General features: G+C 33.3%; 1 protein-coding gene across 2 annotated transcripts; it reads right to left on the minus strand.

Annotated features, from left to right (window-relative positions):
- Nucleotides 1–2,418: 2,418 nt before the first annotated feature.
- Nucleotides 2,419–23,795, minus strand: LOC120346591 (homeodomain-interacting protein kinase 2-like). 2 transcript variants are annotated; one of them, XM_039416364.2, is made up of 19 exons: nucleotides 23,427–23,795; nucleotides 20,952–21,086; nucleotides 15,216–15,374; nucleotides 14,728–14,919; nucleotides 14,278–14,459; nucleotides 13,612–13,735; nucleotides 13,285–13,491; nucleotides 12,716–12,897; nucleotides 12,244–12,445; nucleotides 12,000–12,097; nucleotides 11,583–11,715; nucleotides 11,010–11,146; nucleotides 10,423–10,548; nucleotides 9,998–10,123; nucleotides 9,763–9,891; nucleotides 8,856–9,085; nucleotides 8,516–8,658; nucleotides 8,205–8,412; nucleotides 2,419–7,832 (listed from the first exon to the last, which is right to left on the minus strand). In XM_039416364.2, exons 1-19 carry the CDS (start codon nucleotides 23,631–23,633, stop codon nucleotides 7,765–7,767), a joined length of 2,988 nt encoding a protein of 995 aa, XP_039272298.2. In that variant the 5' UTR covers nucleotides 23,634–23,795; the 3' UTR covers nucleotides 2,419–7,764. The 2 variants fall into 2 exon arrangements, with proteins under 2 accessions (XP_039272298.2, XP_039272290.2); XM_039416356.2 differs by having other exon boundaries at nucleotides 8,516–8,676.
- Between the last annotated feature and the right edge of the window lie 1,395 nt (nucleotides 23,796–25,190).

The following is a 25,190-nucleotide window of genomic DNA, read 5'->3' on the forward strand; positions in this document are numbered from 1 at the left end:
TTCTCAACCAGTGGGCCATGGCCCACTGCTGGGCCATAGAGTCTTTTCAAGTGGGATTACTACGGTTATTGAAAAGTTTGGTTTCATTTGTGTCATTATAGTCAAATTTTTATTGTAGTAGCAATGAATGATGCTGCTGCTTTTCATTCTAATTTTAAAATGAAAGTATTTATTTTTGCAAACAAAAGTCTTGTTTTTCTTGTAGTTTTTCCCTTGCATGAGCAAGTTAGTGGGCCAAGGAATTTTCATGCAACGAAAGTGGGCCACGAAAGAAAAAAGGTTGAGAACCACTGCATTAGAACAAACAAAGTGATCTATATAAACTTGAACTCAAAAATATTTTTGAACAGTCCTAATTCCAGACATTCTACTTGGGAGTTCGGGAAAATTCACTTGTAAAATAGTTCTCAAACTTCGAATAATAATGAAAATAAGTAAATAATTTAGTAAATAATAAAATATTAGTTCATGCAGTATATCGTCATTTAAGATTTGTGAATTGCAAGAAAATTTCCTCATGTGGGGTTTCAGACAACTTTTCTGGTAATGCAGTAAAAGTCTTTTGTGTTGACGACGGGGCACCAAATGAGCCATCACTAAATTGAGTATAGTTTTCTTCCGTTCCTATACAAACAGCAGACTCTCTGATCAAAATCGCAATCACCAACTGTAAACTGAGTTCTGCAAAAATAACTGGTTTTCCTTTTCCAAATGTTTTTTTTGCAGGGCATACAAGCCATACATGATTCGAACTTGTCTATACCACCAAAGATGCCAACAAGAAAATGCATGAGGAATTGCCTATCAAATCTCATAAGATTCATAGAAAATGTTGGAATAATTAAAATATACCTAATAGCCTTCTAGCGACAACAACAATCTTTATTCACTTGTCAGTTTATTATTTGTCAGTTTATAAATAAGTCCTAAATTAAATAACTTTATTGCGACTTTATGTCTTTCGAGAAGCTTCAGTTCAATTGCGATAATAAAAAAAAGCTTTGATAGACTAGCCTAAAATTAGCTATCAGTAGGCCTTGCCTGCAAGAGGCACGTGGTTTATTAATTTTTTTTAATGAAAATGCTGGTTTTAAACATATAAACCCGTTTGTAAACGCCAACCCTTCAAAACAAGAATAACAAAAATTCAATAGTGAAGTAGACTATGTATATATCTATATACGGAAAGAAATTTCCCCGGATCAAGGAAAGGCCCATAGACCAATTAATTTAAAAATATCAGATAGTGGAAGCAGTAGACAGCAGATGCTGTGAACCAAGACTTGCCCGTATAGAAATCAGGAAAATGTGGAGACTTGGTAAAGTCTCGGCGGTGTAGCCTGTAGCGCATCGTGCTAAGCGTTAGGAATACGCTGGCAATGGTTCCGAAAACAGTAATTTATTTTTTTTTCACCATGCTGAAAACAAACAACAGGCTCACTAATCCCATACCCGACATGGACTGGCCGTGGTTCGCCATGATTAAGCCGCGTTATCGGCTTTCTTCTCCCCCTGGATAAATATGCGAATCCTATCCTAAAAGAAAGATTCAGTTCACAGAAAATTTTTTTTGAAGCATTGATGTTGGCAGTCCTATTTACGGTCAAACGCGTGATCGCGATAACTCCCGCAACGATTTTCGTTGAATTCAGTAAGTTATTCATAAGAATAAATCTAAAAAATCATAATCAACAGAATGCGACAGGCGGTGGCAATTTCGGCAACGAATTCATATATCTGAAAATAGTGAAATGAACTATGCCTTCGAATGAATATTTTGAAATATCGAGTAATTTATCGAAAGTTTAGAGGGAAATTTCCTTTGTGGGAGTTGAATATTTTATTTGACAAACTATCCTGCGCAATCTTAAATTTCATCTTTAGAATGTTGTCTATCGGCAGCAGTCTTCTAAGATTTGCTCGTTTCGCTAATGAAAATTTCGAACTTTTACAGTGCGTCCAACTATTAAATAAACAATAGGCATATATTAATTACAACCTGGGTCAACGGATTACTGTTTTCGCAGTTCTGTTGTCATGGGATCAGAATTATCAAATTACAATTATTATATATATAATTTCCTATGGTTTGGATCTTTGTCGACTTTACTAGAAATATGCAATAAATAGGTTTAAATTGTTAAAAAAGGTACCCATATCAATTTCAAATGACAGATGCTCAGTTCCCACAGAACGACAGTAGACGTGATGTTCAATATCGCCCTAACTCACTTGACCTCAACACAGGGAGAGCTCGAATGCAGTCGCTATGTATATCAGTCACCCAAGTCTATACCGAAAGAATCATTTCAACGGCAAAGAGAAGGTAGCGGGCATCATCTTCGGACTGTATTGTAGTCAATAAACTCTGTTTGCTCAAAGCTGCTAATGTGAGCAAGACTCAAAAAAAATGCGAAATTATCCAAACGAACAACATGTCCTTTATTTGTCTAATTGAATAGGTGTGGAAAATGAGTATGTGAATCACAGAAATAAACACACCACTAGAACCAAGAATCAGATCATTCTTATCCAAGTTATTGATGGACAAAATTTGGTTAGAATATCAAAAAATCGTATCTGCCTGGAGATAAAACCCAAAAAACAGTTCAAACTGTGAAAAGACACACAAAGGCGGCGAGAAGGAAGCTAATAAGAAAGTTGGTAAAACCGGTAACAAAAAGATAATGAAAGAAAATTACCATACAAACAACAAATTGTATACACACCCGTATAGAAACTACAGTTTAAATCAAATTATTTATAAATTGTGAAATGATCACTTCAATACCAATACAATCAACAAAAATATTTAAAACACAGAACACACAAACAAGCTTATGGATAATCATGAGCAAATAAAACTACAACAGAAATAACAAAACTAAATCAACCTAAAAAAGAATATGAAAAGAAAAAAATCGAAGAGTACACAGATTCAAATACATTGATAATATATATTGCACACCTTTACAAGCCAACAAACTACAATTATTTTCATTCCTTTATATGTAATGTTCTTAGTATTACAAATGACTGTGACTTACAAATAACAAACACTATAAATACATTTTTAAAAAGACAGAGTTGAGAAGGCAGCGATTAATGATTTTGATGAAACTGAAGATAGTTTGCACAAATGTGTGAGCATTTGGCACATTTGATGCAGATAGTCAACCACATTTACAATCTATTTGCTGAAAAAAAAAAACAGTTTTCATAACTTGTAAAAATTTGGGGGCATGATAGGGCTGGCGGCACAATCTACCGTAAATGAAATTATCTACAAAAGTAGTACCATTTCTCAATTCCCATAGTATATGTCCTTTCAATTATAAACTACACAAGCACAACTCTGTCACAGAACAATCATAAATTAGATTGATTTTGTTTCTCGGATCATCTGACAGGTTGGTTCAATTAATACACAAATCACATTCCAAAACTTTTTGATCAGCCTCGACGAAACTGTAATAAAGAAAACTACAATCTACACAATTAACCAATGAAGCTAATGGTTACAGCCACCATAGAAATAACAATATTCAATTTAATGTTTCACGCTAAATCATATATTTGAAGAGTTGGATTGAATATTATCAGTTTCCACCGCTTTCCAATATACATTCAACCTGGTACTAAATATAAAAAGGTCAATTTACACTAATCACCAGAATGGCTGTGGCCTGGAGTAGAATACAGCTTACTGTGTATTAGAATATAATATGAACGAAGATGAACATAATGATATCAACAAAAAATAACAAGTTGTTTTCACGTCATGGCTAGTCTGAATGAAAATCAGTAATGCAGCTAAGAGCTAACCATAGCCAGATGGTCAGATTTGAATGAAGGTTATTAAATAGACTTTAAAACATTTCTACATTTCCTACTGAATGAAGAAATATTCAAATAATAGAACATCGAATCCATAAAAATTGGCGAAACTAAGAATTATAGAGTCAATTTCTGTTTGGGGCAAAATGCATATACAGTAATGAATTTGAAATCATATTCGAGAAAACTTTACCCCAAGTTATATTGTTCGAAATGATGCTAATCCAAACGCATCTGATCAGTTTTGCGCAAACAACGTTTTAGGGTACTATGGAATTTCATAGGAAATGACAGGATTCAAAGGGCACTACTATGCAAATTCACTTCAAATATTAACTAAACTAGTATAAGAGGAGGTAATAGTATGCTCTCATGTTTACACTACTTTCCTAATGCTAGAAACAATTCAACATAATAGACATTAATCCATATAATTTGTACGAAGTATTTTTTTGTTTTTGTTTCAGTAATATTTTTACTATTATTTTTTTTTATTGGCACGAATAAAACACCAAATTTGCTGGCAGACAAACTTGTGTATTCACATACATTTGTTATCTATGTTTACAAAAAAATAAAAAAATATTAATTATATCATTGAATTTTCACAAACAGAAAAGCCTTTGATGATTTTTTTGATGGACATGCAGAGTTGGATTGGCCAAAAAATTAGTTTTAACAATTAATAATACTTAGAATTGTTGTTCCAAAACGCAGCAAACAAAATCAACATATTCAACATAATTTTAAACCACTTTTTTAAAAGCTATTTTGATAAAATGAAAGCCATTTTTAATTAAGCATGGTCGACATAGATGAATTTACAAAGGTAACTACAAATACTGGCTACTTCACCAAGCTACACATGAGAAAAAATAACGAAGGCAAAATCATACAATCAGCAAAAATTACTATCATTAGCTTGAAGTAAAAATCAAAATAACTTTACTGTAATTTATTTATTGTTAAATGAGGTCGTTTCACAAAAAAATGTACCTAGCTAACACGGTAGGTCAAAAAGGTTAGAATGACAGGGAGTTGGAATTACAAGTCGTCATCACCACAGTGAAAACGATAGCTGAAAGAGTGAAGGATAAATTTACCGAATATATAAGTAAATTCTAAAGTGTTGTCTGTAGTGAAGCTCACACGACCATGCAGTTTATATTTCTTGGTTGTTTCAATATGACATTGAAAATTACAGGCTAACCAGAGAAATATGATATCAAATTTTCATGAATAATTTTGATGACAAATTGAAATTTCGAATTTGAAAAAAAATCATCCAAACATAAAACATCAAAATAAGGGGAAATAAATGAATTTTGAACATTTGTGAGAATGTGAATGAGAGAATCAAGTAAAAGATAACTTTACAACAAGAACAAAAAAATTAAAAACAATCCATATAAAAGTGAACCCAACTAACATCAATGTTAATAATAATAAGTATAATAATAAAATGGTATCAATTATAAGTTTTAAGCACCATATATTGGCAAATTCATGATTAATGAAGAGACACCATAAAATTCATCAAAACCTACTGTACATAGGTCCTAACAAAAATTTCTCCGAGGAACAAGCTGATTCTTGATAGAATTCACCTACCCCAATAAAATATAAAACAAAAAAAACATGAAGAATTTCTACCAACACTTAATAATATAGTTTTTCAACCAACTACCTACCGATCAAATGACCAATTTAACTCATCTTTATAATTAGATGCTAATTAGCCGTAAACATGAATTTCAGTAGGAATTTCAGTAGGAATTTCAGATAATAGGGATTGTGTACTTTGACTACATCTCAATTTATTTGTTCATTGAGCTTTAGTTTGTACAATTATAAATGTTTAGCGGAGAATTTTAAGTGAATATACCATTTTTTATACATTTTGGAAAAAAGATTCTGATTTCCTAAATTCACAAGAGAATATCATACACCTATACAAGTAGTTCCCTTTTTAGTTTAGAAGAACATATTTAAATTTGACACCACGTCTGACGACTTCATTATTTCAAAAAACTAAGTTGAAATTTACGGCTGTAGCTTTATGCCAAATTTGTTTCATGGCAAATGCATGCAATATTTTTGGAAACTGGCTTATGCATGTGCAATATGAATTTATTGTTGAAGAATTTTACTTGCCCACTAGACATGAAAATCAATAAGGTTCGTGCAAAAAAATTCCAGATCTTCCAGGTACTAAAAATTCTTGAAAAATAGAATTGAACATAATTTCCAATTCAACATGACATCAACAAATCGAAATAAAAATGCACAATGTACGATTTACGTCATATTACCAAAAAAATGAAATTCAGCCTTTGTATTGAATATGCTGCTATGTTAAAAAAAAACTCTCACCGCTTCGGACATGAATCCAGGCGTATGTTTCAACAAAAAAAATTCTGGAAATTTCTATACAGGCAAGTTGATTAAGTAATGGGAAGGAAAGTAAAACTAGAATGCCACATGGCACGGCAAACAGGCCAATATACAGATATTCAAATATGCTACAACATTACTGATAATCACTACAAGGATATGAACACTTTGTACCAGGTAAAATTGTAGCTACTTCATATAAAATGATTTTACATACAATTTTTGAAACACAAACATTCGAATGGAACCGAAGTACAACAAAAACATTCTTACATATCCACATAAGTTGTTATTCATCCCGAATTACAATTCAATGCAAAAGCATGCATGCAATTACACACAATCATTCTCAATTTCATGAAAAATTTTCAAAACAAAATTTACATGGAATAATATAGACGAATCCTAATTTGAAACCAAATCATAAAAGCACAAATGACGTGGCACAGAGTTTCAAAAAAGTGATAAAACAATAATTGCAAAAAATTCCAAAGTAATTACTATTCACAGCAAAATTGAGTGCGGTATCATATATATTTACAAACACGGGAAACTTTTCTTGTGTTAACATAAACACACACAGTTAAAATGGTAATAATGATAACAATGGAAATAAGATGGATATGTGGTAGCTTATGTACAATGCACACTGCTGATTACAAATAGAAGTACAAATTAGGGAGCAAACGTTACAAATGATAACTAGAATAATAAAAATTGATAAAAACAGAACGCATGTGCCACAAACTAAAATTGCTAAAATTTTAAAACCTAAGATCAACAAGGAGCGCTAGGATAATAATACAATATAAAGATGCAGAAACTGTTGAATTCATTCAAATATTTATGTGAGATCCAGGAAAACCCATGTAAGTATAAGATGCGCATCATGCCTGTGTATCACAGTCATTTAAGGCAATGAAAAGTAAATGATTTTTAAAGGAAGCATTCTGAATAACCTACTTATATTCTGAAATTTTTTTATAGAATATTTTTATTTTAAAATCGTGTTAAATAGATTTATTTCGCTAAAATGAGAAAATAATAGAACAGAATGCTTGAAAATAAATGCTTAGTTTTCAAGACTAAAAAGGGAACTGAATTTATACATAAATTTTCCAAATCATATGGACCTTCCAAAAAATCTAGAAAATAGTTATGAGAACTCCCTTATTATAAGTGTTCTACAAGGTAGGATGCGCCAAAACATAAATCTTCTGAAGCACAAACTTGACAGTCTGCATGGACAAATATAAAGATCAAATTCATGCATACAACATATTTATGAATCGAGAGCAATCAATAAACAAATTAGTTAAAATATTATAGGAAAGATTTTCTTCTTCAACATACTATTTTTTACGAAATTACAATTAAGTGATAAAAAGTCAAGTTTTGCAGAACACCCTCTAAAAACTACATCATAGTATTCGAGATGAAAACCGTAGGACAACAAATCCATGAGATCCATGGGATACTAAACAAACAAATCTAGAACTGAACAATCAAAATCCAGAACAACATCGGCTTGTGTCACGGTTGATAGAAATATTGGTAAGCTTGTGGTTTAGTTGGGCTTATTGGATATGTTGCGAACATACCTGCAAAACAAAATTTAATGCTTTATCGTTGCATTCCATTGTGATAATTTGACAAAGTCATTTGGGGTAAAATACAACTCAGTTGAATAGAGAATTGACCTAAAAAAAGTAAATTCAAGAATTCTCAAGTCGCCCGGCAAGTTAGATGAATGTGATGAATTGTAGGGATCAGGATCTGATGTAACAAACCAAAATCATAACACCATTGCTTCAAGAGATTAGAAATACTTGCTATTAATTGAAAGATTGATATTTTGGTCAATGAAGGTTTTATGGTAATACCAAAAAATCTATTACTTTAACATCGTTTTTCTTATCATAAATAAATATGCATTTGGGAGTTATTTGATTCTAAGCGTCCCTGGACCTTACCTGGGGTCGGAGATCCAACATATGTCGGTCTTGCGTATTGCTGGTACAAAGCTGCGGCCGCAACATTCATACTATTGTGTGCTGGCGTAGAAGCCGCAAGATGGGCTGCATGGCTCAAGGCATTCCCAGGAGAATGGATTAATGTTCTTTGTGCCAAGTGAAGTTGAGGATGGGTCATAAGACTGGCAGTCGAAAACTGCGGCCGTACCTGAAAAAAAAGGGAAAGATAATCATATTGAAAAATTTGTACATAATAATAAGCTTATAACATATACTACATCCATATGACCAATATACAAATTGGTACATACCTGTGTTAAGTTTAATGGCTGATTCTGAACGGCGTAATATGGTGTGGGTGCAGTTATGGCATTCTGGATACTTCCAGTATGATGGTGTGGTTTAGGTAGAGAATGGCCAGCTGTTGTACGAGAGCGACTTGATTTTGATGTTCCTGGTTGATGGTAATAACCTGGGTTGAATGTGAATCATTATAATTGCATGGACAAAGTTTTCATGATTAGGAAAAAAAACAGGTCAAACAGCGCATAGGGTGCAAATGAAAAACGAACAAATTAAGAAATTCATTCTGGACTATGAGCTCATTAGGTGGGCCCTGCCCTTTAAATACTAGAAGATAATACCAAATACCTTCATCCCCATCTTTTTTTATGGCCTTCCAATGGCCAGATGATGGATATGCTTCTGGATATTGATGCTGCATAATGGTGCTGAATGAATTACATTGCGCAGCTGCAGCCAAGACGGCCTTATCATCAAATTTACTCTGGAAATGCGGATTTGATGAATGATGGGGTTGTGATGATAATGGAAACACAGTGCTGTGGCTAGGGCCGCTGTCAAGCACTTCCATTTTTGTGCTGAAGACAAAGAAAAAAAATTATATGAACACATTTCATCAAACTAGTTTGAGACATTTCAGTTATACATAATATCAAGCAGAAATTATTTCAATATATATCAATATATTAATTTAAATTGCACCCAGATAAATTCAACTGGAATTTTATTTCACTTTGCCAGAACTAATCCCAACAATTCTTAAGCAACTACACAATAAGTAAATGCCTAATACAATATTTGGTCCAAATAAATTGAAATGCACTGGAAAAGTTTCACAATTTTTTAGCTCCTAAATTATCGTATTAGTTGACAAAAAAAGTCTAACGCCAGTTGCGGTAAAATACGAAATTGTTTGGTTTAAATTTGGGAACAGAAATTCAAGTACCTCGGATTGGAAGAAAGCGAAATGTATGTGTGCTGAGTTACTGGTACGGTATCAAAGTTTTTGTGATAATCTTCATTATTATATTGTAGTATTTTTGCATTGCAACATTGAGTTGCCAAACAGTTTTAACTCAGATCTAGAGCGTTAGTGTTGCTAACAATAAGGTCTACCACTGCTTAACTATTGAATAAGATTTTATTTTAACAGGTGTGTGGACATCAGCTTCAAATAGAATGCATAAAAATAAATAAATGGTATTTCTTGAAGAATTATTATATTGAAAAAAATTAAATAAAAAAATACACTCACCCAGCAGAGGGGTCACTATTGGAATGGGACAAAAATGGATGTCCTTCAACCGTCGATGACATGATTGATTGTTCTTGATCTGCAGGACTGTCGCGTACAGTCACACAACTTATAACATTGTTTCTTTGTCTGAAAATAAAAATATTACATTTTATTTATTTGCTACCTGTAATCATAATTTAAATGACATACATAATATAAATTAATTTACATCTTCACCACCGTTAATACTTACGTAGAGGACCCTGGTATAATCTGCGTTTCATCCTCACTATCGCTGCTTATTGTAATAACACTGACAGCTGGGCTTGGTGTGTCATCCGCTATAATTATGGCTTGAGAATGAGGTGATACACCGTTGCTGAAAGAAAATCATCAAATCTATTAATTCATAAACGGAAAAATGATATTTGAAAATAATTTTTATATATTCTGGCATCATGCCTCGACCACAATTTACAACGGTTATCTTTACTATTAGAATTAACTACCGAAGTAAAAATTTGTGATTACTGTGTAATATTTAAATTATTTGAAGTCTCGTAATGGCGGAATGCTAGTCGATCCCTGAACACAGACATATCTGTATTTTTTTTATAATTTTTCTTCTTCCTCTCCTACAGCCCTAAGTATAAATAAATAAATATTGACAAGACTTACTATTTTCTTTTGGTATGTGAGTTGCCTGACCTACGCTGTGCATACTGCTGACGTCTATTAGATCGGTCATGGTAATTTGATCCTGCATCCACAGCTCGACCTTGAACAACCTGTGGTTGTGGCCTTCTATAGCAAACATATTGAAATCAAAGTCAGACACATGAATAACAATCAGTGATAAAATAAATACTTGTGTCAGTTGATAATAAACATCAAGTATGTTTTATTGAAAGCTTTGGTCATTTTGTGTTTTAATATATTGACTCGATTTTGGAAAACTATATGACAGATCTTGTTTGCCAATAATTTAGAGTTGATCTAATGTGATTATATTTAACCAAGATAAAATAGAACAATATTATGTAATGGCTATAACAATAGACACATTCCAAAGAGCAGTGCCTGTAGACAGATTTCAAATGATAGACAATCCCAAGAGAAATAGAGTTGCTTCCTTTAATGCGTCATAATTGTCATGTTTACAGCGAACTGTCAAACTGTTTTATATAGCAAGTGAAAGTACAACTGAGAATTTCATGCACAAAAGTTTGAATTCCTACACAATATATAATAAAACATTGTCAAACCTAAGAAGATCACTTTGTGCCGCCAATACATTTGCTTCTGTCATGAGATGCTGTTGATAACTTCCAGCTGCTGTCGCTGCCATAGCCGGTAATGTCTGCCACGCTGGTACCAACATTTGTCTGGTGTGTAACGAATTCTGTAAGGAATTAAAATAATAGAAATAAAAGTAATTTTAATATTTAGTAGTTTGCTTTTGCTCACAGAGGAAAAATATTCCAGAGTAATGGTAATTGAAACACAACTGCAGGGTAATATTGTCAATGTCAAGTCAAGAATGATCCGATGTTGTAGCGATGTTTTGGTATCACCGGTTACACATCTTCAGGGCATAATAAATCGGGTAAGCAATGCCCAACCGATTCCGGCCCTTCCAAAGATAGCAGCTTCTTTTATATCTCAGTGGCTACTTGTACAAATCCTCGTTAGACGAGAGAAGCGTAGTATAAAAAATGACGGATACAACTCATACAATAACTATGAGTTGAATTCCAGCAGACCCTTTGTTTTAAAAATCATTTAAAGTGCATTTGTGGATCTGTATTAAGCTTGCTTTGAGGAATCAACCAACAAACCTGTGCCAGTAACTGACTCTGGAGCGTTATATGAGCTGCAGATCCAGGAGCAGGCATCGCTAAGGGCTGCATCAAAGTTGCGGCCGCTGCTGCATGATGCCCAAAGCTTGTATTGGCATGCTGTGCATGTGATCTAAAAATAAACATTTTAAAATAATAGACATAATTTGGAAAATAATAGATGGATAGCTGAAAGATTAATGAGGGCGAGAAAAATGTAACTGAAATGGTATAAACCGTATAATATTTCTAGTAGTCTTTGAAGTTTTAAGGTTTAAACATACAGAAACTGCATTATTGTATTTGTCATATACGCCTGTAACACAAGTAGATAATTCAACCAGATAATTATTCACATATTCCACTGGTTTCGTAATCATACTACAGGTCCCAAGAACATAAAAAAGCAATTCATACCTTGGACTAGTTGGTAATGTAGGATAGGTTGGACAGATAAAAAATGAAGGCTGTATAGCATCAGGACGAGGATACGAATGTGAAGCGTTCCTTGAACTCTGAAAAAATAAGATATTCAAAAGAATAAGAAGTTGTAGGTATTTCCCAATTATATTCATAAGAGTCATAATTGCAAGACAACTTGTCAATAACATAAGAAATCCCAGAAGATGTAACTATAGGATAAGTATTCATAAAATAATACCTGTCCACCGAATGAGTTTGCTAATGATACTGCCATGCTTCCAGCGAGTGGATGGCTTGACACTCCCGCAGCACCAGGAATAAATCCAGCAAGAAACGGCGATGCTTGAGCTGCTGCTGCGGCAGTTTGTGTTTGTAACACATCGTACATTGTGTGATGATTTCTTCTGCATACTTTCATTTTTTCAACAATCGATTTCACTCTGTAATATAATAATCACACTCAATCACGCAACACAAAACCATTCATTCCAGAGACTTCTAGTTCTTTGGTGAATATGATTACGTTTTTGAGGTGAGCAAACCTAAGACTAGCAGCATGACATAATCCTTTATACGTATAGACAACAAAAAACTGGAACTGAAATGAAACTGAACACAAGAAATTGCTTTTGATATTCATGTGCCAATAAATATAAATAAAAAGCTCCTTAGTCTCCGGTTATTTTTTTGTTACAATAAATTGAACTCACAATGGCGTGTGTGCATATTCAAATAAATGTGTCATATTGACAAAAGGATGATTAAGAGCTTCTCCGGGAGTTATTCTTGTTTCTGCATCCAAGACCAACATTCGCTTCAGCAATTCCAGAAACTCTCTTCTGTCTGCTTTTTCTGCCATCATGTCTGCACCCTCGTACCCGGGAGTGTTTACCTGAACAGTTGGTTTATCATTATCATTGGATCATTATAAGACTATGATGAATGGCTAGTATAACTAAGTATATTAGTTGCCTTCGATAATGAATCTACAAATTTACAGAATTCACTGCCAGTTGTGTGTGGAAATTAGGAAATACATTTTTAAAAAGTTAAAATTAGATTTCTGACGCAGAATAATTTTGATATGAACAGTTGTTATTCCAATGCAATGCTACAAACATGTTTGTCAATTTGGCCGTTTCAATCAAACCATAACTCTAACTAAATTTCACGGAAATCCAGATTCAGGCATCAAATATGAGATTTACTTGTAAGTTGTAATATTATACTATATAACAATGTTCATATTTAGCAAAAAATGATGAAGATAAAAACATACATGAGCCATGTCATCCAAGCAATTGAAAATATATTTTCGAGCTTCTTTTGACTTAACTCCAGTCTCTCTTTCATATTCTCCTGGCGTTTTAAGCCGCCACAAAGGATAGACACCTTCTGCATGCTTCAAGAAAAACTTTGAAGTCTTCGTACCCTCATTAAGCAATTGCTGTGGTGGAGAACCTTGGGTTTGTGAGATATATCGAATCTGAAATATTTGTTTTGAAAAGTGAGACATTTTCCTGCTGCTCATTTGTGAGCCCAAAAAACTTATTGTCACTATTAACAGTATAACCGATACTATAATAATCTAGAACCAATTTCTGACCTGGTCATATTCGGAGGCACCTGGATACAAGGGCCATCCCAAGAACAACTCTGCTACTACGCAACCCAAAGACCACATGTCAATCTTCTCAGAGAATGCAAGCCCTAAGATAATTTCCGGAGCTCTGTATAAAAATAAAATTGAAAATTAGAAAGGTGAATCTCACAAAAAGTTCCCAGTATGAAAAGAATACTAAGCATTGGTTCTAGCACTCTTTTTCATGTCATGCACAACAATACCAAGAAAAAGAATCTATTCAAAGCTATATCAACAATTTGGCAGGCACACTGTGGGATACAATTTCAGTGCAAAAAAATCAATATAAGCCATCATGTAAGTTGTGTTGGAATCAAATTGTATTCCCTAATTACTCACATTTTAATTTCATAATCACACACATTATTGAAAACTATATTGATTAATGCGAGGCATGTGAGAATAGCTCATTGATAAACTTTCCTATTCTGAAATACAGCGGTACCGGTAATATGTTAATAATTTTTTGTAAAATATAATATGCCATGCTTTGAATGCTGTAAGCAGCTGCACAGTTCATCATGTGGTTTATGCAATGTTGACAATTTTATCATTTCCCAGACGGCATCTTGTCAAAAAGGATTCGTTCCGAGGGGATGATGCAAGAAGGTGGTAAAAACACACACAAACCTGTAATAACGGGATTGAAGATAGGTAGAAGGAACTGCCTTTGAAACATGACTTGCCGAACCAAAATCAATAACTTTCACGCGATACGGATGCTGAACTGGATCAACAAGCATGATATTTTCTGGCTTCAAATCAGCATGGATCAGTCCCAATTGCTTCAGTTTAAGTAAAGCTGTCATCACCTGTGAAATGTATGGGCCAAATGAAGTAATTTGAAAAACAACTGAACTGACTATGACATAGGCTACTTCATGGTAGGTCTATGAATTAGGATATGTCATAATATTATTCACTTCAGCGCATGGCAGCTAATTTTTCGGCTTCAAGGAATGGGCAATTCATAATATCAAATCTGGAAATCTCGATTACACGATTCACATCTTCAGCTGAATTTAATTAAGGTAGCAATATAATGTCACACTTAATACCATGTAGAAATGGGATACGTACTTGATGCATTATTGGCCTGATATACTTCAGTTTGAGAGGACAGAATTTATTTTGCTTCAAAAAATCGTATAAATTTTGTTCTAGCATTTCAAACACTAAACATGTATGATTCTTGTGCTGGAAGCATTCATATGCTCGAACAAAATTGCATTCTTCAGCATTCTCTCCAGACAATCTATTCAATATGCTGACCTAAAAAAAATACCAATTTTTTAGTAAAATTGAAAAGCTTAAGCTGATATTTAAAATGAGATGCATACTTATATTATGATATTGCAATTTTATTGGACAAAAGGATAAAGACTCTATTTATTTGGCATAGCTTATCTAATTCACCATAATCAAAATTTAAATCCTCATAAATTACAATCACAATTTTGTTGATTGAAAAAATGATCAAAATAATTAGTTTAAAAAATGTTCTTCATGAGTATCAACAATGCACAAGTAGTTCAATAGTAGTTTAATTTAATTAATTATGAACTCACTTCAATTTGACCCTGTCGTGCATACGATGGATGGTTTTTCAAAATTTTAATTGCTACAATCTCATTTGTACCATGCTTCCAACACTTCACAACTTGTCCAAATGTACCACGACCAAGAAATTCTAGCACTTCATATTCATTTGACAAAGATCTCAAAACCTGTAATTATAATAATAAAATAAAATTAAGCAAAAAAAAATATTTAAAAACATATATAGCCTATATACTGTATATCGAAAAATCTAGGGACAATTTGCAATATTCTACCATAAATTGTAATAACTGTATTTCTCCATGTATAATACGCACCCAGGTTTTAGTACATTTTTAACAAGAATTTTTCAAACTTCATGCATAATACGCATATCAAAATTCCGCCCTCTCTTGCCTTGCAGGTGTTTTACCGGACGTTTCAAGCATTCTGTCTGCTTGCCTTTTGTTAACTAGATATATCTGGTAATATGTTTTATGTATTTGCCTGTGAAACATCTGCCAATCATGATGTGATGTTATTTGACATTAAAGTATCTTGTAAAGTTATTTGTCCCTCCCCCTTTAAAAGCTGACAAGGCTCAATATTAGGACGTGTTTCCAGACGCCAATGACAGCAGTTAAGGGATGTACAGCATGTTTTTATCACTTTATTTCACCATTTTTTCTGCCCCTTTATCAACACCAAATTGTTGTTGAACTGGGTATGCTTCTACCAAACCAAGCATGATATCTGATACTGACAGACTTTGCCACATAAAATTAAGAACTTGAGATTAATAAACGTGACAATTATTATCAGTTAAAGCACAAAATGGGAATTAATATTTTTTGATATTTTCTAGACCAATGTATAATACGCACCCCCATATTTCTGAGACTAAATTTGACCATGGAAGAAATACGGGATTTTCAATGCAGCGACAATTTGATATTTTGCATAGATGATAATAGTCTTTGTGAACAAAAAACTTTAGAATATGTACTATGTCCTTGTGTAATATTCAAATACACAATGATATATCATTGATAACATATCACATTAAAGTCCTCTTGAAAGTAAATGCTTGATAATAGTTAATAAGAGATTGAACTTCTAAGCATTGAAATAAAGGCATAAATTCTGGGGAATTAATTTAAATTAGTACTATTATTTTTTTCAACAATGATGCTTAAGACATAATATAATACAGGATATAAATGTTTCGGAACTGCAGTGTGCTAATATTCAAATAATTTAATATAAAAATTCTGATATTTTGCCACAAATTCAATGCAAAATCAGGTAACTACAAAATCGAATGGACCCGTATACATTCGCAGATAGGTCGCAAACATTTTCCTTGAATTAAAAAAAAAAAGATGGGTGGGACCAATCCGCCTAACATAAGTATATACGTGTGTATATGTTTTTGTCATTTCTCAAACAGGGTTGAGGGTCTGAATGTACTGACAATGATATACAGGTTGGTAGCAAGTTGGTTATTAATGAAAATCGTATGGTCCCCGCTTGCGTACATCGGTACATGCACTTATTATCGCTCACAGGTGTCATTAAACATATTTTGATTATATTAATAAGCCCTACAAAAAAAAATACGAAGTTATCTATGCAAAAAAGCTAGGGAAAGAGCCTTTTAAATAACTAGATTTTCAGTGCGACTTATGTGCGAGTCAACTCTAAATTAAACTTTTTTAACACAAAACTAATAGTGCGCCCTGTACGGTGGCGTGACCTATCGGTGAGTATACTTGGTATTTAACGTGAATCTAACAAAATATTTGAATCATACAGTTTTTGAATATTCTGAAAGCGTCAACACTATGTAAAAGTAGTGTATTTTGAATACAAATAAAAAAATAACTGTCCCAGTCCAGTAGGGGAAATTAAAATTGCAAATAGGTACATGATAAAGTCTATTTCGCTAAGATACGGATCGAGTTTATTTTAACCATTCAAGCTACTATACATTGAATCTATGAAGTTTAACATAGCATGTCAGATCCCGTTTGAGAAAGATTGATTATTATGACAGGTCAATCAGAGTTCAATGATTTCCAGGGTGGAAGAAGTCTTATTAAAGCCGAAAAGCCAGAACCCAACATCAGAATAATTTAACCAACAAAGAATGGCCGAAACTATAAAGCAAGAAAGTGAGCACTTTATCATATAATTACCGGTACTCTTAATTCCAGACTGCAATTTTGAATATAATTGTATTATTCAAAATCATCACTGAATAGATATAAAATTCGAGAGCTAAACCTGACTTTGAGAAATGTCTTTGTAAAGTAGAATTGTTCATAACAACTGCAATTTCCAATCTACAGCTCTTAATAACTTGTGATCCTAACCACAGAAATCATGGCATACACAAACCTAAATCAAAAACCACATTCATAAATTGTAGGATTTGAGCAATATTTAAATTCTCTCGATTATTCAACAGTCAGTCTTTTTGATTATGATATTGTTACCAGAAAAGTGACGAAGCCAATAATAAATTTCCGATCCAAGATCAATATTAACCAGAATTAGAATGATGTCAATCAGACAGCATTTCGAAGAATAAACATTGGTAATGAAGGGATATGTAGAAGTGGGCAAAATCGAATATATACCGAATCGAATGGAATAATAATAAATGGAAGGAATAGTATTTTCGATGAATATCGAATATTTTAATCTACAGCTTAATTAAGTCAAGGCCAGGATGCTGGGGGTAGAGACTTCTTTTGTAAATAACTAACAGACAGAAACAATCCTTAAAAATGCACAATGCAAATGCTTTTTTATTAATCAGGTTCAGTTTTTTCATAATCGCTAATTGTTTTTGGTCGGCGTTATTACTTCACAACCAACACAGGAAGATATCTTTCGAACAGTTTTCCTTATTTCAAAAGTATTATGTCTTTCGTTCATTTTATATATTTCTTACTTAGCTGTATGTTCAGTCAGACAAACCCGATAGTTATTAATATCACTGTGGGTCAATGCTCCCAACTTTAAGTGAACAATATTGTCATTGTTATCTCGAGAAAGTGAATATTTTCGACTTGCATATTCCAATCACGTTTGCAGTCACCATTAAAATTGTAAATGAAGGGATTCCTATGTGTCAAACTGATATTTCCTTATATAAAACTCGTTGAATTTTCATATATTACCTTGCCCTGTTTCAATGTTTCTAAACTTACAAAGTCGGCCAACAAAAATTGTTTCAACTTGCTTAAATTTAAAAATTGAAACAATATCATAGACACTGAAACAAACTCCCATGTCGCCAAGAGGAGTAATCGGTTTTGACATCTCTGTCTGTTCGCAAAAATTGTGGGCAAAATCTCGTGGGTTCGAGTATTTCATTCGGCGAAGTGCAAGTTCTGTGTAAAAACGGTGAAGGTCTGTGTAAAAGTGGTGTGGGTCTAGTGTTACCAGATATTCCAATATGCCATTCGAATAATATAATCAAGTCACTATTCATTTCACACAGAAAGTTACAAATGTATAGTTCCCAACACCACTTCCTACTTAGAAGTGAAAGATGAACAAAATTCACTACAGTTTAACATATAGATTCTTATCCAATGCAGAACAGGTGCCTGATATTTGAAAAGTTGCCAGTAATTATTCCAAAGCATATATATATATATATATAATCAGATAAAGTTCTTATAAATATTCAAATTAAGGCAAACATTTAGCAGAGATTGTAAATATGTACCGATTGTTATTCATTTCAGTCTACTCTACTAATAATAGCAAAAAGGACAACAATCAAACAGGAAAACTATTTGAACAGGCTGTATTATTAGGCCTCCATTAGCAACATAAGAAATCATTTACTTAGAATAGGCATGAGAAAAATTAGAATAGAATTGATAGATTAGCAGTAATGGTCCATAAAACATTGTAATTCACTTTACATTTGACATATTCTCTGATTTTCATAAATGCTCCGACAAATTAATTACTTGCTACAAATTAATTTGAACAGCTCAAACGATTTGATACTCAAACAATTCCATAGACGCCCAAAAAATTCTAGTCAAAAATGCTGCGGTACTCAAATGGGAATTTGGTGCTCAGACACCAGAGTGGGCCGACAAGTGAGATGACGCTGCCTCTTGACCACTCAACAAGAGACTGATGCTCAAATATATGGACATAAAGACCCAGGGGCGCAGCCAGGATTTTTCCGACGGGAGGGTAAGGTGAAATTAAAACATTACACCAAAAGTGTAATTCACGACGACGTAATGTGTATGATAACCTAAAACGTATGGTCGATCACAGTGAAATTCCCCAGTTACGTGAAGCGCGCCTCTCTTTGCTCGTCGGTGTTTGGTGGATATTTTGCGAGTTCTATTTCAAATATTGACCACTGATTAATCCGTAGTCTGCGGGTACCCGCATTTAGGAATAAAACATCAAAAATTGCAAAAATTAATTCTGGAGAGAAGAGAGAACTATAACTCACAGATGTCAGTAGTGTCATAATGGATTATATGCATTAAAACCACGCTCGGATGTAGCGCCGATCAAATTTATGAAATGTGAAACTATTACTTGGAATTTATTGTTAATGCAGTTGATTTTTTTATTTCCATTCAAAGATTATTTACATGCGCCGTGATTAGGGCCGGGCAAAATCGTATTTTTTAATAGAGTTATTCAAATATTTTTAACGAACATCAAATACCGTAATTAGTATTGTCATTTTGAACAACTTTACTTGGGATGTCGGCGGCCGTAACGACCGCCGTGACAGTAAATATATTTTTTTCGGATTTTATTAAAAGACTGAAAACAATGCGGCGTTTATTATTTTATAATTTTGTCATAATCGAAAGCTGTAGTAAATTTTTTGTCACCGCGATTGTTTCGGCTGCTCCCATTAATGTTGTTAAACTGTATTGAAGCACTTATTTATTCGCTAGCAAATATTAATTCGCACGCAACGGCAAATATCGTAGTTTGGTTTTTATATTTTGGACAGAATTGTGAGTTCACATCGACGAAGATGTTAAAGACAACTAGTGCCTTCACAACACAAATTAATTTTATACCAATTTTTATCTTCTGTGTAGGATTTGCATCACAGTTTATAAATCACGGTACCGATTTTAAGCGAACAATATTATTATTATTGACCCCTTGATGCGATATTTGTGAAGCGGATAGTTGACATTTCTATGCTTTTAATTTTAGATCGTGTCCATGTTGCTTTCGTATTAAATAATAATAAAAAACTCCGCAAATTAGGAATCTCTGGAATACTCAGAGCTTTGGGTTAAAATTTACACATTCTTATTTATCATTATCAGCGCCGAATAAAAAAGAATAAAAAAAGATAACATGTCGTGGAGACGAAGACGAAAAAATCTGGCGGTGTTAATTGCGTTACGGTGATAACACACTGAATAATATCGTTTTGACCACGAAATGCGCGATCATAAAACGACGCTGTTGCTTTTTTACAGATAAAATTTAGCATGAAAAAATTTTCTCAAATGGGGGGTTACGACCCATGTAACCCCCCAAAGCTGACTGCGCCCCTGTGAAGACCTACCGGTACGACAATCTTCATGACTAACGCGAAGAAGAAAACACCATACAGTGTGGAATTTTTGATGTCATCGCACACATGAATTGCACATAGCATGTGAGAACGAATTAAAATAAATATCATTATTTTTCATGGCAAAATAAAACTACCTAAGTATCACTGTATATAATTTAATCACCTCATGTTGTACTAGTTTGTAATCTCCTTCATTTGAACTTGAAGAACTTTGTTGATCGGTGTTCTTAGTTTTGTTTGAATGTTTTGTTGGAGTATTCTCACTATGATGTCGTTGAGAACTTGATGCCACTGCCATCTGAAAATACAATTTTAAATAAAGGAACCACTGCTCGGACAAAATTAGTCATCATACTATATAAAAATAATTCATAAAGATATATAGTATTGGCATAAAATGACTCGACCTTGAATCCTATCTAAAGAACAAAATACAGAGCATGAAAAGTGCTAGAATATCATTCTAATCGGTATGTACGGTAAGTTGTTAAAGCTTTCAACTTAGAGAATGTACTGAATATTCTTTGACCACCAGCCCCAGGCTTTAGATCTATAGACCTTTGACACACAAACCTGAATCAATAAATATTGTGGCAGCTTCATTGATAATTGCAAATTTTTTCTTGCGAGACATGATATGATGGCAGGCCAACAGTAATGAAATGGCTATCATTAATATGTTTTTACTTCATTACTACTCAGGGTTGTCCAAAACGAATCGAATATTCGAATGTATTCGAATATCAAAGTATTCGAATACCTTTTCGGCTGATTTTCGAATAATTCCGAATAGTAGCCACTTTTCGCCATAAACGTGGTGTTTCGTTTTACATGAGTCTTCAAATGACTTTTTACGTTGTCTCACGTATTGTAATGACGATGAAATAGAATCGGCACTTTGATTGTTTATATTCTGTGCGACCGACCGACCGTACGTCGCATAGTGTTGCGACATATTTGCAAGTTTGCTGGGTGGACATTGCCGACATTCGTCTACGAGGCTTTTAATTTACAAATTCATTTCCATTACGTCGAAAAATTGGCGTCGAAATTATTTTATTTCTATGTGGCCTGCTTATTATTTGCATGAGTCTTCTCAAGCATGATTTGTGTAACCTTATATTCGGGTCTTAGGGTCTGCCAATCATGATATTTTATCGCAGGCCGGTTATCGTTACCTCAAAGAGAAACCTGGTCACCGAGATAAAGTGATTTGCGACCCTTTCGTTTTGCGGATTCAGCAAAACACGACAGGGACAGGAAAACACAGCTGTGAAATAACCCGTGGACGTACAGTGTATTACTTATCACATTCCAAAATTATTTCAATGTTCGGGTTAATAGGTTGTCCAAAATGGTTACCGCTTTACAACTTAAATTTACCGCTCAATTGTTAAAAATAGTTAATTCTCTGAGTATGATTCTACCAAACTAACATGATCTGGTTCTAAACATATAAAATTATTAGCGCATATCAGCATAACTGAACAACAGGGACACAATTTTTCTACCCGTCTTATTGGAGGCCTATATGGAAAAACCCCTTTTTGAGTGCTAAAAATAGACATCGTCCTATTTGCCATGTGGACTTATTAGCCGGGAAATACGGTATTCATAGCCGTCATTGTTACGATGTTCAATAAATTGTCACAAGTTGGAAAAACAAGTCGATTTATTAGAAAATAATTTCTGGCAAATAATTCTGATAACGATGGTTAAAAGTATCGATCCTTTACCAGGATGATTTTTTGTTGCGCAAAATAATGCAATCCATGACTGGTACCAGCTTTTAAAATGTCATGCCGTATTAATTTAATTCTGTTCAACGTAACTCATGGTTGTATCGACAATCTGTAGACATAAAATGTGTGGTAAACTGACCGATTTTATTAAATATTGATTCCTATTTTTATATTGATAAAATAATGAAAGTATTGATACCAAATACCACGGGTATTTGTGGACATGAAATACGTGGTAAACTGCCCAATTATAATTAATTTCGGATTCGTATTTACAAAATAATAAAACTATTATAATTCTAAAATGCAATGGCGATCTGTGACCTTGAAATGTGTGGTAAACTGCCCGATTTGCCAACATTTGAGTTATGATAATAGAATTAAATTAACATGGTAAGGCATTTTAAATAGTGGTATCGGTCATGGATTCGAATATTTTGCGCAGCACAAAATCATCCTAGTAAAAAGTCCATACTTTTAAATACAAACCAATGGCAACCATTATCCAAATTAGTTCCCAAGAGCGGGATAAAGTATAAATTCTTTTTCTGACTTGTGACAATTAACATGACTCATGGTATATAAAATATATACTGCAATAATCTGCAAATATGAAATGCCTGGTAATATAGCTAGGTTGTAACTTGTAGATAGCAGTTATTCCATTGCTTATTGTATGGAAATTCTTACATACATTTAGATAAGCTTCAATTAGTGGATTTTATTTTCGAAGTATTCGAAATTTCATATTCGAAAAAAATAATTTTGAATGTATTCGAAATAGTGAACTATTCGGTATTGGCCATCCCTGTTACTACTACTATTTTACATGTCACTATGAAACAGTTGCGAGTTATTCCTGCTATGTAACAATTCAAAGAACATAATTACCATACCTGCTGGCCATGACCATTACAATTTTGCCTTGGCTGATGGACCTGATGATAGTGTGACACACGCTGTGATAAGGATTGAGACGGTTGATGCATTTGTCTCACTGGCAGATGCTGATGCATGGTAGGTTGGTGGGTAAGAATACTAGAAAATGTGTTGGTTGTCATGGTAGGCTTTAGGAAGTATGATGTCTGCTCATCAACGTGCATTTTTTATATGCTCAATTTTTGTACTTCGTACAAAAGTACTTATAATACCTTCACAATAGGGTATCATCGGAAAGATGGAGTATTTCTTAAAATGGAGTGCATGGTTGTAGTGATCTGTGTCAACCCAAACATACCAGGCAACACAGTAAAATAAAGTCTTAAAATCCTGTAAATTAATTGAAAGAAAATTAAAAATGTGAACCAGTAAAAAGGTATATCTGTAAGGCATACTTTGCAAATACTGGGAAATTTGCGATATTCAAGGACTTCAAATATAATGATGAATGGGCTGCGAAATAAACTAAAACAATTCACAATCAAAAAACACCCAAATTGAAATCCTAAATAAATTTTTTTTTACCGCAGTGATTAAAAAAGCAATTGGCAAGATTGAATGCATCCCAAAAATGTTTCCAAATACATTCTAAATCCAACAAAACATTGAATATCGCTGAATTATAAAATTCAATGATATAGGAATTAAACTTGAATAATATTATCATAGTAAAGCAGAAATAAATAAAACATATGACATTTGTGGTACTTTGGAAATTTGAATCGTCCTGAGTAAGAAAACAGGAGGGTATCAAGGTATTATTAAACGTTAAAACATATGAATTGTAGCTTGTACGTAGGCAAGCACTGAAATAATAGTTGCGCTCATTTTCTCTTATCATATCTTTGGATCATAGTGTCTCTTAAATCACAAACTATGGTATATTCACTCATACCTTCATAGCTAAGATAACAAAAACACGGAAAAGTGATTTAAAATAAAAGTTAAAACACGATAAAGGATTTGTCATACCACCTCACAACGAAACTCACTTGCAACAATGTTTTATTTGTTGCTGGTTATATCATATATATTCACTAAATATAATTTGGATTGACCAAACTATGGCTGTCCAAAAATTTTTCTATGTGAACTATGTTTTAGTGCCAAATAGGTGGAGTAGTTTGAAATCGCTAATGAGAACGTTTTTTGTTAATTGCCATTTTCAATATTTTTATCTGAATTGATATAAATTTGCGACATTCGACGCTCTGAATTTGAGATCCGAAGGAAACTGTTCGTGTCTATATTTGAGCAATTGCGACCAAATCAATCAAGATATCATCATGTCTAGCATCGAATCTATAACAGCGACGCAATGTGACGTCAGCTTCGATTTGATATATTAAATATTTTGATAAAATTTATTTATTTGAATTTTTGATTTTTCTTGAATCTCCTACGGCATCTCGCAATCAGTTTAATTTTGATTTGCATGAGAACGCCGGATAACGGTATTTTGATGAAGTTTGCGTCAACATTAGAGCCGCTCGAAAATTGTCACTTTTTTGGTAAAATGTTATTTTTTTATTAAATAAAATAAATCAGACTGCGCAATTAAATATGACAACAGAACCAAAGATATCGGTATGAGGACTTACTACTGTACTATAGAAACCGCAAGGAGCACAATACAACACAATTTAGTCAAGATATAACAATTGGAATATCATCCGGAGCTGCGAGGTATCCGACGTTCAGATCATCAGAGGTATTGAAGT

Source organism: Styela clava, chromosome 1 (assembly GCF_964204865.1).
Source record: "Styela clava chromosome 1, kaStyClav1.hap1.2, whole genome shotgun sequence".
Classification (NCBI taxonomy): Eukaryota; Metazoa; Chordata; class Ascidiacea; order Stolidobranchia; family Styelidae; genus Styela; species Styela clava.